This window comes from Rhopalosiphum maidis, chromosome 3, assembly GCF_003676215.2.
Source record: "Rhopalosiphum maidis isolate BTI-1 chromosome 3, ASM367621v3, whole genome shotgun sequence".
NCBI lineage: Eukaryota > Metazoa > Arthropoda > Insecta > Hemiptera > Aphididae > Rhopalosiphum > Rhopalosiphum maidis.
The window spans coordinates 33,488,718-33,502,868 of NC_040879.1; the positions used below are offsets into that span (position 1 = coordinate 33,488,718).

General features: G+C 22.5%; 1 protein-coding gene across 1 annotated transcript in view; it reads right to left on the bottom strand.

The window, feature by feature from the left end:
• Positions 1-11,755, bottom strand: part of LOC113557907 (muscle M-line assembly protein unc-89-like) — a 33,450-nt gene extending 21,695 nt beyond the window's left edge. Inside the window, exons 1-5 of the mRNA XM_026963448.1 lie at positions 11,697-11,755; positions 4,802-5,259; positions 1,926-1,947; positions 1,688-1,850; positions 1,012-1,153 (exon numbers count right to left, since the gene is read on the bottom strand). Of these exons, the coding sequence (XP_026819249.1) occupies positions 1,012-1,153; positions 1,688-1,850; positions 1,926-1,947; positions 4,802-5,114 (640 nt within the window). The 5' untranslated portion in view covers positions 5,115-5,259; positions 11,697-11,755. The remainder of the gene's footprint in view (positions 1-1,011; positions 1,154-1,687; positions 1,851-1,925; positions 1,948-4,801; positions 5,260-11,696) is intronic.
• Positions 11,756-14,151: the final 2,396 nt, after the last annotated feature.

Genomic DNA, 14,151 nt, shown 5'->3' on the forward strand with positions numbered 1-14,151 from the left:
ACAATGGTAATACGAAAAAAAATATTTAGTATTTTGGAAAAAAAAACAATGAAGAATTTTTGAAAATATATTTATTAAAAATTATTTTCAAAGTATTCGAGTACTTAGCAATACTAAAACTCAATAACGTTTACAATTTATTACATAAGAAATAAATGCAAACCAAGATTTGAAAGTAACGATAAATATAGCTAAGAAGACAATATAATTTTTCCGCAATTTTAATAAAAATTGTATTTTAGCTTCTCAGTCACCTATTTATCGAAAGATTACAATGAACTTTAACTCATAGAAAGTTTTAAATTTTAACTTAGTGGGCTAAATATTTGTCTATAATGATAAATATTCTTATTATATCACTATGTGTTAAATGCATTTAATAGTTATTCAATTCATTAAATCTATAAATTATAGGTAGAAATCATCTTCTAAGGCCTAATCTACTAATAATAAATAATTTAGCTTTTCCTAAGTGTTTTAAAGAAATTAAAGCAAAAATACTTCATATGAATTTGGGTTTTGAAATGAACTCATCAAAATAAAAAATAATCATATTTGTAAACATAATATATGATTTCTTTTTTTTAATGGATATTTCCTTTCACATAGCAATATATCACACAAACAGACGCACAAAAATCAATTGCAATAGTTGTATTTTACAATATATTTACATGATTCAACTAAACTCACTGAACACTTATTCATACTACACAATTTTACAATAGACTATAATTGAGCCCAAACAAATTTGAAAAGTGTAATTCTATATTGCATCGCCCATACAAAATATTTTTATTACTACAAATTAAAGTCTATATTTAAGGTTAAGTTAATTTAATTTATATTTTTGAATTTAATTTTTATAAATATTATTAGCTCTACAATAAACAAGCAAGAAAGCCAAATCCTTTAAAGTGTAATTGTACAATCAAAATACCTAATTTATATGTGTAAGTTTAAATAATGTATAATACGTGTAATACACTATTAAACATTGTTCATACTTACTGTCAAAATTAAGACTAATTGTGGCATTACTTTCACCCAATTCATTTTTCGCTGTAACTTTATATTTTCCAGCATCTTCAACAGTGACGTTTCTTATTTCTAGAGTTGCTAAATAGGAATGTCCATCTTTATCTACATATTGCTATAAAAAATTTAAAAAAAAAAATTAAAAACGGATTTGAGAAGTTTAAAGTTTAGTTTTAAATTAAAAATTATGCTTTAACTACCTACCTAAATTTTTTTTATTAGTAAAAGGGATTTCCATTTTTTTTCAATTAATAAAACGAAGAATTTTTCTTATTTTATAAATCACAGAGATTCAAATAGTTAATAATAAGACTCAACTTTCAACTCAAAATAAATAGAATCATAAACCGATAAAGATGAAAAGTTAACCTTGATGTTTGGTCTTTAATGCATTATAATTTATTAATATTTAATGATTGTTTTTTTAAAAGCTAAATTATTAGAAGTAAAATTTTATTTCGTTATTACCTCTATTAAGTATTAACATACAATTTTCAGTTATTAATAAATAAGGAATGTAAGTAATCATACATTCGTAAAAGATAAAAAATTATAAAAATAGAAATTTGTTTTTAAAAAATGATTAATTTTATTTTCAATGCATTTATCTAAATAAAAAATTGTTTTCGAAATTGATAATTATTCATACCTTATGTCTAGGAGAATCTATCACTGGTTTTCCACCGTGAATCCACGCAATTGATGGTTTTGGATCAGCTTGAATAATGCACTCGAATAAAAGTCTCTTACCATCATCTTCTTGTTTGATCGATGGCTTTTTTGAAAATGTTGGGGCCAATCCATCAATTTGTCTACAAAAATTATTAATATATGTATTAATTTATTGTATAATTTAAACGTGATATCAAAGAAAAAAGATTACTTACTTTTCATGAGGTTCGTCAACCGCTAAAACAAAAACAAAAAACAATTAATTAATAATCTAATAATAATTAACTATAAAATTGATATATTAATATATTGATTGGAATATAAACCAAAACTAAGTTTTTATTTCCTTTTAATTCATTATTTTAATGTTCAAATAAATAAATAACTGCTGCATATATACTTGGGTACCTATAATTTTTATACCCAAACAAAGCCTATTTATACATTTGCATAGAATTTTATTAAATTAAAATTATTTTTATGTATTTCTTAATATCGCTCAAGAGATTTTAACAACAGAAGCAATCGTTATCAAATATAATAATATAATGGCTTTTTTTAATTTTTCTAATTTTAACATTAGACATTTATGAAATTTTTATATTTTATCAAGCCGCATATTTTTCAAAAGATAATCATTTAATGTTTGTTGAATATTAAAAGGAACTTTATAATTATCATTCTTCAATCTCTAATTTCATTATATCTTTTTAGCTATCCTATACTATGTATAATTTTATTTTATTTGAATAATATTTTTTTACGGATGACTTTGAATATATTATATGTTACAAATAATATATTGAACATTAAATGTACAATTAATATAATTAATAAAATATAATACAGATAATATTTAAGTAACTGACCCGGTGGCATAGTCTTATAAATTACATAAGTGTCAATTAAAAAATTTAAATCTCCATTTTTTGATATAGATATGCATTATTAAGTACCTACAGGTCAGTGCCGTAACTAGATTACTCGAAGCTTGTGTGAAAATCAAAATTTAGAAGCCTGTGTGACCGTATTATACATTTTTTTGAGCCCCTGCAATATAGTATGAGGCCTGAGGCCCATGTGCACCGCCACATTCTGCGCATCCGGTTTTTACGACACTGCTACAGGTTAATCATAAAATATAGTGCTATAGCGTAAGTATTCTGAGAAGATTGAGTATCTTAAATTATAATTAAATAAATAATGACATTCATGGTTTTAAATTTAATATTCAATTTTTCAAAGCATTATTTTATCTTCTTTTATTGTCACCATAGGTATAATGTTATATATTATCTTATTCAATTAAATGTTTGAATGAAAACAACTTTCAACAATTATTTTTAGAACTTATAAATGAAATGAAAATACTATAAAATTATTTATTTCCAATAACTAAGGTTAAATTTTGACATTTGTCATATGTATAAATAAATAACTATGATATTATAAATAAATTAAATTTACTATTTTAAAATAGAGATAGGTGTAATAAATTATTAACCTACCTACTTATAAAATATTGAAATGAAAATATTCTTATTGTTAGCTGTTCCTACACTTATTTTTTAGCAAAGTAATTTTAAATGCAAGTCTCATTAGTAGAAACGTTTGGTGACAGAACTCTTTATCTATATTTAGGGGAATGCGAGTTTATTGCCAAAATTAGCCCACTCAACTGTTCTCACTGGATCACTGTGTATTTTTACAGAGACATAGTGCCAACATCATAAATGTTAACGAACTCGAGAAGATAGAAGAGCTATTATTTTTTATAAAATATAATCAATTGTTATATTCACGTATTAATTAATATTTAATGACGCAAATTGACTCTAGGCATTAAAATACGTGATATTATTTATAAATCATGTATCACAAATGGCTCATTTAATTGTATAATTTTTTATTAGATTGTTTTTTTATAAAGTATTTGTAGAAATATTACTCATATAATCTTACAACCAAAAATTATGACGTTATTTATAAAATTTATATTAAAATTTTACTTTTAAATAAAATACTCCAAAAGTAAGAATCAAAAAAAAAAATATGAAAAAAATATTATAAATTCTAGTTGCTTAAATAATTTAAAAAAATATATATGTTTAATAAACATTAGAAAAATTACAATAGTTAATATTTGGATTAAAAAATCTCTTTTCTGAACATGTGATGTTATTACATAATATTCATAATTATATCTTTATTATAGTATATATTCGAAGTACAGTCTGAAAAATATTTAAAAAAAATATTATATCTAGGTACATTTTTTTTTAAATAAAATCAAAATTTAAAATAACTATTTGATTAAATTTAAAAAAAATATAGTATAAAAAGAAACTTGTAATATTAGTATTTATACAGTTATTTTTTCAATCCATAGAGAATATACCGCATGACCATTAATTATAATAAATCAGTTTTTTTAGCCTTAGTTTGATCAAAGCATCATACTATTGATTATTACAATAGGCACATATATTTTAACAAATTTGGTGAATAATGTAGCTAATAGTTGAATATTATTTGTATAATCAGATATTATATACATTAATTGATATATTATTATTAAATATTTAAATATTTATTATCATAATATCATGTATAATGTATATTATACAATGTAAAGGCAAATACCTTTTTTTAAATATAAAATATTCAGATTTGTAATTATATTATTACTATTTTGTTATAAAACTTGAATATAAATAATAAATATGAAAATAATTAAAACAAATTAATAAAAAATGAAATTTCTATGATTATTATTCATAAATGGTAATTTTATTTCTAGTTTAAGTATTTAATTTTCTTCATCGAATTAAAAATAATCTCATTTATAATATTAAAGGACCCGTGTGAACATTTCACACATTTAGAATAAAATATGGGTTCATGCCAAAATTGTATTGTACTGTTATAACCATAACGAACTTATCATTTTTACACGAGAAAATGTAACCTCCCAATTATGTCATTTTTGAAATTCTATGTTTTGACCAATAAATACTACCTAAAGAGGTAAGTTTTGCATCGATTTAAAAAATAAAAAAACAAACAAATAAAGATAATATGTGTTACTCACGGCTGAAATTCAAATTGATTGATGCTGCCACTTCACCCATTTTATTTTTTGCTTTGACCTTATAAAGGCCAGCATCCATTTCGACCACATCATCTAGCTCGAGGATAACAACATACGTGTTGGTAGCCACTGCCTGGATTTTCATCACGGTCCTGTGGTCTTCGGACAGCTGAGTCTCGCCCCGGAACCATGTAATTTCCGGTTTGGGACATCCCAACAGTCGGCATTCAAATATCAATCGGTTTCCTTCGTCTTCTTGTCGCAGTTGTGGCTTCTGCGTGAAGCTAGGAGCAAAATCTTCGGCTACACCCATTATTATAACGTGTAAGCCGGTTGATGCTCAATGGCGAAAAAAAAACTGTCGTCCTGTGTGCACTATTGCGGAGGGACTTTAATTGTCAATTTAACAATTCAATAACATTCTTCGTCCTTTATGAGGAATTCTACATAATAACATTCTGAAAAAAAGTAACATATAAATTGATATTTATTATACTATTATGTGTAATGTGTAGGTATTTCATTAAAATTAACTCGTGAAGAATTTAGATAAATCAATAATTAATACTCATACATTGTGTGAGACAATTATTTTTAAATTAAAAACTCAGTACTTAGATATGTAATTATAACCACTGAAATATTTTATAAATCGTATTCAATAATTTATTTAAAATTAAAATTAAAAAGTTTAATATTGTATATTAAATCACGATATTCACACATTATATTTACGTATAATTTAACTATTATTTATCTTTATGATAAATTTAAACTAAAAACTAAAAAGTATAATATTGTGTAAGTATTTAAATTGTATTAATCCATTATTATAGGTACTAAAAACAGTTGGAATGTATGGTTAACAGTTAAGTATGTATTCTGTACTTATACAAGTAATATCAAGTATTTTAAACATAAATCTTAAGCTTTGTACAATTAATTGATGGAATTATAGTTTTCATAATTTTTTAATGTAACATAAACTAAATATTTAATTTATTGAGAAAAAATATTAAAAAGCGCCTACTGATTATATATGATGTTACTGTTATTTGATTTTTTTCTAAAATGATTCTCAATTTTCGTATAAAAAAAAAAAACATTTCTTACATACATATTAAAACGTATAGATTAAACAAAAATAAATTGATTTAGATATTAATATAATAAAGTAAAGAACATTATATAATTCTTGATTTATTTATTGGAATGTATTTAACTAAAATATTAGATTATAGATTAATAATCTGTATAATGTATCTGTACGATAGAGGTATATTACTTAAATCTTTAAAATTCTACGTTATTTCGATACAAAAATATATGTCACGTATAACAATTTTATAATTTTGAAGTATTTAGTTATATAAAATATTAACACTGCAAGTGTAAAAATATGTTATACTACATAAAGACATCTTATACATTTTATGTTTAATTTAACGAGAAAAAAATTTATTATTAAATTTTGTGCCAGAAAATAAAGTATATAGATGTATAATATGTAAAAACCAAGAAATTTAATCCTTGATTCAAATCTAAAATTAATTTATGCGTAAACTAAAACATATACCTCTTTGATTCAATCACACATTTTTATTACGAATGCATAACCGTTGATAATTACACAAAATTGTACTAAATATTCGTTTATTCGTATTTGTATAAACACACGTAGTACTGTATAATAATTATACTCGTGCATCTCCATATACTTCGCTAGAATAAGTGTAAAGTTAACATGTTATACAGTATACAGTGTAAAACATCATAGTGTCATGACGTTTAATACTATACCTATACTATATACAATCTTTTAACATATACAAAAGTTTGTTTTTCTCTACGTGTATATTATATATTCCTCTTTTTAAATACAATAAATATGGCTAGTAATCTATTTTTACACAATTTTCTGTTAAGGATTCACGTATTTGGAAATATGTTTTGTACTCGAACATATTGATAATAATATAGAATATAGATTATACAGTACAACAATCAAAATCTGATTAAAGAAATAGGAGTAATTATTTACTTATCTAATATATAAGAAAATTAAATATTTTAATTTTCTAAAAATAAAATTGTCTTCGCCTAATGAACATCCTGAAATATTTATTTCTAGTATTTAAAAAAATTGTTTTAATATTTAAATAATATACACAACAACTTTTTCCCTTTGGTTACAACTGAACTTAAAATATTTTTGAATGCGAAACTATTGTTGGCAAAATAAATGAGTGTGTTCTTGTACTAGATATATATTTATGACAACTTTAATTATAAATTAAAATAATAATTATCAAATTTTAAAGTATAACATACATGCATGTCTTGTAGAAAATATGTTTTATTTAGATAAAACATCTAACGATAATAATTAGCGAATACTAGTAAATAAAGTGGGAAAATGGCCAATGGGGAAGATAAATAACTCGTTTGTATGTTTAAAAGAAATTAATATAAATGTGTAAGTATAACACGGCAAAAACATGAATTTTAGATAGGTATGCTAGTAAATTAAATAGAACACTATCCAAATATAACTATACTAACCTATTTAATAAATAAACTTACAAAAATTTAATTTTAACAAATAGGTGAAATTTATATTTGTTAAAATATGTAAGTACCTATTTCGATTTCATTCCAAAAATTATCTGGCTCGTTAGTCATAGATCATAATTATTATTATTTATTATGTTGGTAAATACACAGTTTAATTCAAAATTTCTATATCATATAATATTATATATTATATATATTACAATAAATTATGATTTTTTTTTTCATTTTATTAAATTGTATTCATACATATTTCTCATATTCTTTATTTAATCAAATATCTATTATTTACATTTCCACAAAAGATAATTACAAAATATATATGTATCTACACGTAATAAATAAGTCATATGACTGATTAGTTAATTTTTTTTTATACAACAGTAACATTTCTTACAATGTTTTATAACTATTTTTAAAACTCTATAATTTATATCACATCCATTTAGGACCTAAATTTATTTAAAAAACAAAACTTAGTGTAAAAATGTTTTCAAAAATAAAAATCGTATTTAAAACCAAAATTAACTTTATTACAAATTCATTGTTAAAATTTATACTTTGGAATTTGTATCTATATATTATTATAGTTCAAACTTAAATTATACATACATTAATATATTCAGTGGTCGTCAAAATTTATTTTGTTTTATTGGTTGATACTTGACTATGAAGAACAATATAGAGTTGCTTCAAACATTGTATGTATACCATTCACTCTATAGCATTCATTTAAGCTGGCTCAGAGTAAAGGTTAATATTAGAAAATATGTACACTATAATTAGCATTTCAGACAAGCTGTACAATACTACAATATACAATATACTGAACAGTATAACAAATGTCAATAAATATTTGTAGTGTGATTTATTTTGAATGGCGTTTGTACATAGTCTTTGGTTTAAAATACACATCAAATAAATCAAAACTTATTTTTAGAAGAAAAAAATATGCAATTCTTATTATTTATTAGTGTAATTCATTATGTAGGATTTTATCTAATTAATTTAACATATCAATTAAATTATTACCATCACCTACATCAATCCAATTTCACGGACTAGATGGAACTTGTCAAATAGCTAAACCAATGTGTTTATGCAAATATTTAGAAATATTTAAACAACATAGTTAGTTAAAGATTATAAATTACAGATACGTGTGAACTTTAATGTATTCATAGATATATTCATGTAGAAATTAATTATAAATAAATAATAATATATTTTCAGCATTGTTTATAAATTAGTAAGTACCCAGAGATTTTAAAAATATTATTATATAATTACGGGTTAATTTAAAATGAAATGAGAACTTTATCATTACAATCCTATCTAATATTTACTGAATTTAAAAATATAAACTAATGTTAGTTATATTTTTTAAAAAAAAACTGAGTTTTGTATAGCTTTTTAGTATGAAATCAAAATTACGGTTTATATAGAGAAAGTACATGCATTTAATGGACATGTAAAAATATTTATTTTCTTTATTCCACTAATAAAAAAATACAGAATTTTAAATTTTGATTATAAATATCACACAGGTAAGTAAGATCAATTTAAGAATTTAAAAATCGCTTAAAACATGAAATGCATAAATTATTTTGTTCCATTTTTTCATTATACACAATAATTAAAAATTGCATAAATAAAAACTCAAATAATAATGATTATAAATTATGTAAGTACATATTATATAATTAATAATATTGATAAAAAAATATCACCGCGTATGAAAAACGTGTTAAGTATACCTACTGCAGTATATTTAAAAATATCCATACAATTTTATTTTCAAATTCTATGAAAATAAGTAAAATAGAATCTTTGTGTAAATAGTGTAAAAAAAATCATAGTTATGAATAAATAACCAAATTAATGATATCGTAACAGTTTTTTTGAAATTTTTTTTCAATTATGACTGTGCGTTGTGTAATGCGTGTGTATAGCTAAATATATTGTTTACGTGTATAATGTATATTATTATGTTGAATAAAATTATGATATAATATATAATGATTTTTAACTAATAATTTTTTTATTTAAACTTTATGATTACAATTTGTTCTGACAGTTATAACATACAATATAAAATTTGATTACAAGAAGAAAGAGTTAAGATATAATAGATTGAATCTAAAAGCCTGTACGGTTAAAGAAAGATAATATAATATTCAATATGATATTTTAATAATAAGTTAAATTTGTATAACTAAATTGTAAATGAACTAAGTAAACAATATTTTTAAAATAACTAAAGAATTGATTTGGTTGTATTTAAAAAAAAATTGTAAATATAAGAAAATAATTTTTTTAAAGATAACTTTAAACATTTTCATAAACTACCGTATTTCATTTATTTACGTAAAACATATGTAATAAAAAAGATATTTTATTGAAAAATGTATAGAATTTTCAAATAACAAATTCAATTTTATTATACTATTTTTACCTAAAACTCTTTACAATTGAAAGACCTGCAACTTTATTTTTATTTATATATTTTAGGTCAAATCAATTTTAACACTGTTTAATTTATATTAAATGGTCAGTGTTATTACTTATTATGCATGAACAATTTAATTTTTGAAATCTAAGATATCTATGACATAAGTTGCTATTAAAAAAATATGAATGTTTATTATCTATAGTAGGTAAATTGAATAACATAATAATTATTTAAAATACATTTACAAGAAAGCTTATAATTATAGAAGAAAAATAATAATCTTAAATTAAGTAAACTGTATCAAATTGAATTATATAATTTTTTTTTAAATTTTCAAAAAAAATTTATTTTTTACTAGTAAAAACATATTGATAATACTAGTTATGTAGATGCTAATGCATTATATAATATGCATCGTACGTTATACTTTTACACAAGCTTAATACTTAGCAATGTGTGATGTACATCTTATATGGATTTATTAATGTCTATTAGATAATAATTAAATACAATTATCTTATCAGAATATTTTTTTTTCATGCATTTCAAATGCAAATCAAGTCTAATGAAAATACTTGAAATACATAAAAATAATCATTAACATTAGAAAAATAAATATAACATTGATTTTAGTAATAGATTTTACCTATTTAAGAAGGTCCTTGAAAAATCGAGATGATAATCAGATAAACTATTTAATACATAATATTTTAAGCACTAGTATGGATTTTTGAAATAAAATATTTGAATTTGTTGAGTGTCACTAGATTTATTTAAAATAGAACGTCTACTTGTGGGAATTGGACCAAAACCAATATGGCGCGAGTGGACATAAAAATAAAGATGACTAATAATATTTACACTAATTTAGGGCGTGGACACTGTCCAAAATATCTTATTTTATGCAATCGTACACTCAATGTGATTACACTATTAATTAAAATTGATCATATCACTATTAATCTCCCAAACATATTTTACAATTGGGTAGGATTCCATCACTAATAAACTGAATATTTGTAAAGGCTCACTTTAACATTTAACAAAACACTATTTGATATTAGACTTGATATTAAGTTTTATTATTCATACAAATTTTAAGGAATTTCAAAAATTAAAAATTTTTTTGTATGAGAAAAGTACCATTTGTGACAAAAAAATCAAAAACAAAAAAATCTGACTTTAGTTTTAATTTAGATATATGTATAACAAAATGTAATAACATTTCATTATTATATGGTGATGTATTATGTAGGTATGTTGTAGTAATGAACATTAAAAAAATACTAAGTTACCTATTCAAAAATGTATTGTAAAAATGTAATATGATTTTTGCCTAACATTATTTTTATTAAAAAATATTGAATGTTATAGTACCTACATTCTCATAGGCAGACACTCAGGAATTATATTGTTTAAATTATTCGATAAACGACTAGATCGCATACCCAATATTGAATTGAAATAAAACTAAATGTATTTGTAGTACATTAAGTACTATTATAATCACGGGAATTTTTAAAATCATGGTCTTTTAACTAGTGAAATAAATAATAAAAATAAAAATAACATATAAGTGTAAAATCAATAATTTATTTTAAGCTTTCAAACTGTATGCTTAAATATAAAAATTAAAGTTATAAAATATTAATTAAAAATAAAATGTGATTTTATTTCTTGTAATAAAAAATATAGCATAGATCACGCGTTAAAATTTAATTTATTTTCGAATTTAATATTACATAAGTTATTTTGTTTTAATTAAAATTATATTTTAATAAATTTTAAAATAATCATCGGCGTTTTAAATAAAATATTAAAATAACCATGTTTTAATAAATACTTAAATAATATTAAAAAGTATAGACTCACCTTCGAATAAGTTGCTCCATTATAAAAAAAAATCACTTAACACAGCACATGACCACAACTCAGCGAGCACTAACAGCGTCCATTCCTTAGTTCTTCCTCGAGAGATATTTTTAGCATGTGAATCTATCGAGAGAAACGTGATGCGGCCACAAATATTAAAAGAAAAAAAGAATAGAACATATATTTCTGACGTCAGAAGTATTAACTAAATAGTTAAGACGACAGCATTTTGAATTTGACAACTTGTACACAATAATAGTATTTTTTTCAATCATATGTTGATTGGCTTATATATACATGTAAATATAAGTATATTTAAAATTATGTATAAATCAGATGAGCCAAATTTACATAGGCGCAATGACCAACTAACGTAAACAATGGGATTTGATAGACAGCTTTTGGATTGAGAACAAGAAATAATTAATCGGCAATTTCCATCAATGAATGATAACGTCGAGCCAAAAACACAATAGTAATCATACAGGTAAATTTAATATCCTATAGACAATTTTACTTTTTTTCTTATTGAACAAACATGAAATAGAATAACAAAACCTCTTTTTGGTCCAAAGTTACAGACATAATTCCGACAAATTACCTATTAACTTACTAATAATAACATGTCTTCAATGTAATGAACCATTTTTTCTATCCATTTGTTAGTATTACTATATAATGACATACATGGTGTATAGTACTGCTGTGTAAACATAGTAATATTTATTCATATTAAATTAGTATTGTTAATATAATTGTGTAAAATTTTTAACACGTAAACAAATTATTAAAATATGTTCAAAGTATTGATCTTCTAAGGAATTTATAAATTTGATATTATATTACAAACTTAATTTAAAAATAACAAATATTCTTTATATAATTTAACCTAAATTTTTAAAGACTTATAATATCTAATATCTATAGTTCTAGTAAAAACTCAAGAGGATATCAACGCACTATTTGTTTTCTTTCTTTGACCCACACGTAACATAGCAAATTTACGTTCATCAAAACCAATCAAACGTTTATGTTCTTACGTAGACTTTTTTGAATGTAGTCCATAACCACGCACTTTCAAAAAAAGGTCGTCGTTCAAAACCACACACTTATATACTTTAATCCCGCATATTTTCCCCAAATCAAACCGTTCAATACAGCACACATTGAAATATATTAATAACGTATAAAATAACATTAGGTACATCATTTAGTATCGCACACCAGTTAATCATAATTAAGCAAGATCACAAAATCACAGAAATTTAACTTTCGAAATATTATATAGAAAAATCAGTTCTATTCCAATATATATAAAAAAAAATACAATAATAAAAATTTTAATTTAATTTTTAATCACATTTAATTTCTATGGCGTTTGTTAAGATTATGGGCTATGGTTACTTGTCCAGATGAAAAACAATTTTATAATTTTGCTGTTTCATTTTTAACTGTGAATCAAATGTGTGTGGTTTTGAACTATTGACCTTTCAAATTTCCATTTTTAACAACAGAATAAATATGTGTGTGCGGTATTAAACAGGTGTAAAATGTGCGGATATGACGACCGCCAACTTTTTATGATGATATTTAAATTTTTATGCGAGTTATGATAAGTAGATACCTATTTAAAATGTTTAAGTTTAAAAATCCTCATATCTCGCATTGAAATATCATGGAAAAGTCAACACAAGAACACAAACAATGTTCTTAAATTTAAGTTAGATGTAATAGATCAATTTACTCCAGCTAATTACACTAGGCTGGTTACTGAATGCAAATTTGCTGTATTGTACGTGGGTCAGGAGGTTACACGACAAAATATTCCTAAACCAAAATATCCTGCGTAAATAATAATTTAAAATATTAACCTCTATAACAAAAGTTGCGATTATAAGTTATAACCGAACTTTATCTAAAGTGAATGTGTGTTATTCGTTGTTTTGATATGTTATAGTGTGTCATTTTATATCATTACATACAACGCGTGTCGTGAGCTAACAATTTTAAATTAAATTATTTAACTAACACTTTTTATAATAATTTTATGTATCATATAACAATATAATTTTAATATTTTTAATTAATTTTTTTATATTCTACAAATGTTAATAATAATTGTATTATATCAATATCTATGTAACTTTTATAAGATTTAAATTTTTAATTAATATTTACGTGGTATATTTTGTCATGGAATATTTTTGTGGGGTTATTTGTTTTTGGGATATTTTGACGTGTCACCGGGTCAGAGATAGAAAACAAATAGTACTCTGAGTGTTGATTTTCTCTTAAGAATTATAAATTTGTGAATACAACAAAACTTCTAATTATAATAAAAACATTAATATTTCCGTTTCTATATATATATATATAAATATATAATTACAAATTAAAATAAACTTATAAAATAATATATATTTGGATTAAGTCATTGCAAGATTTCTATTAAAAT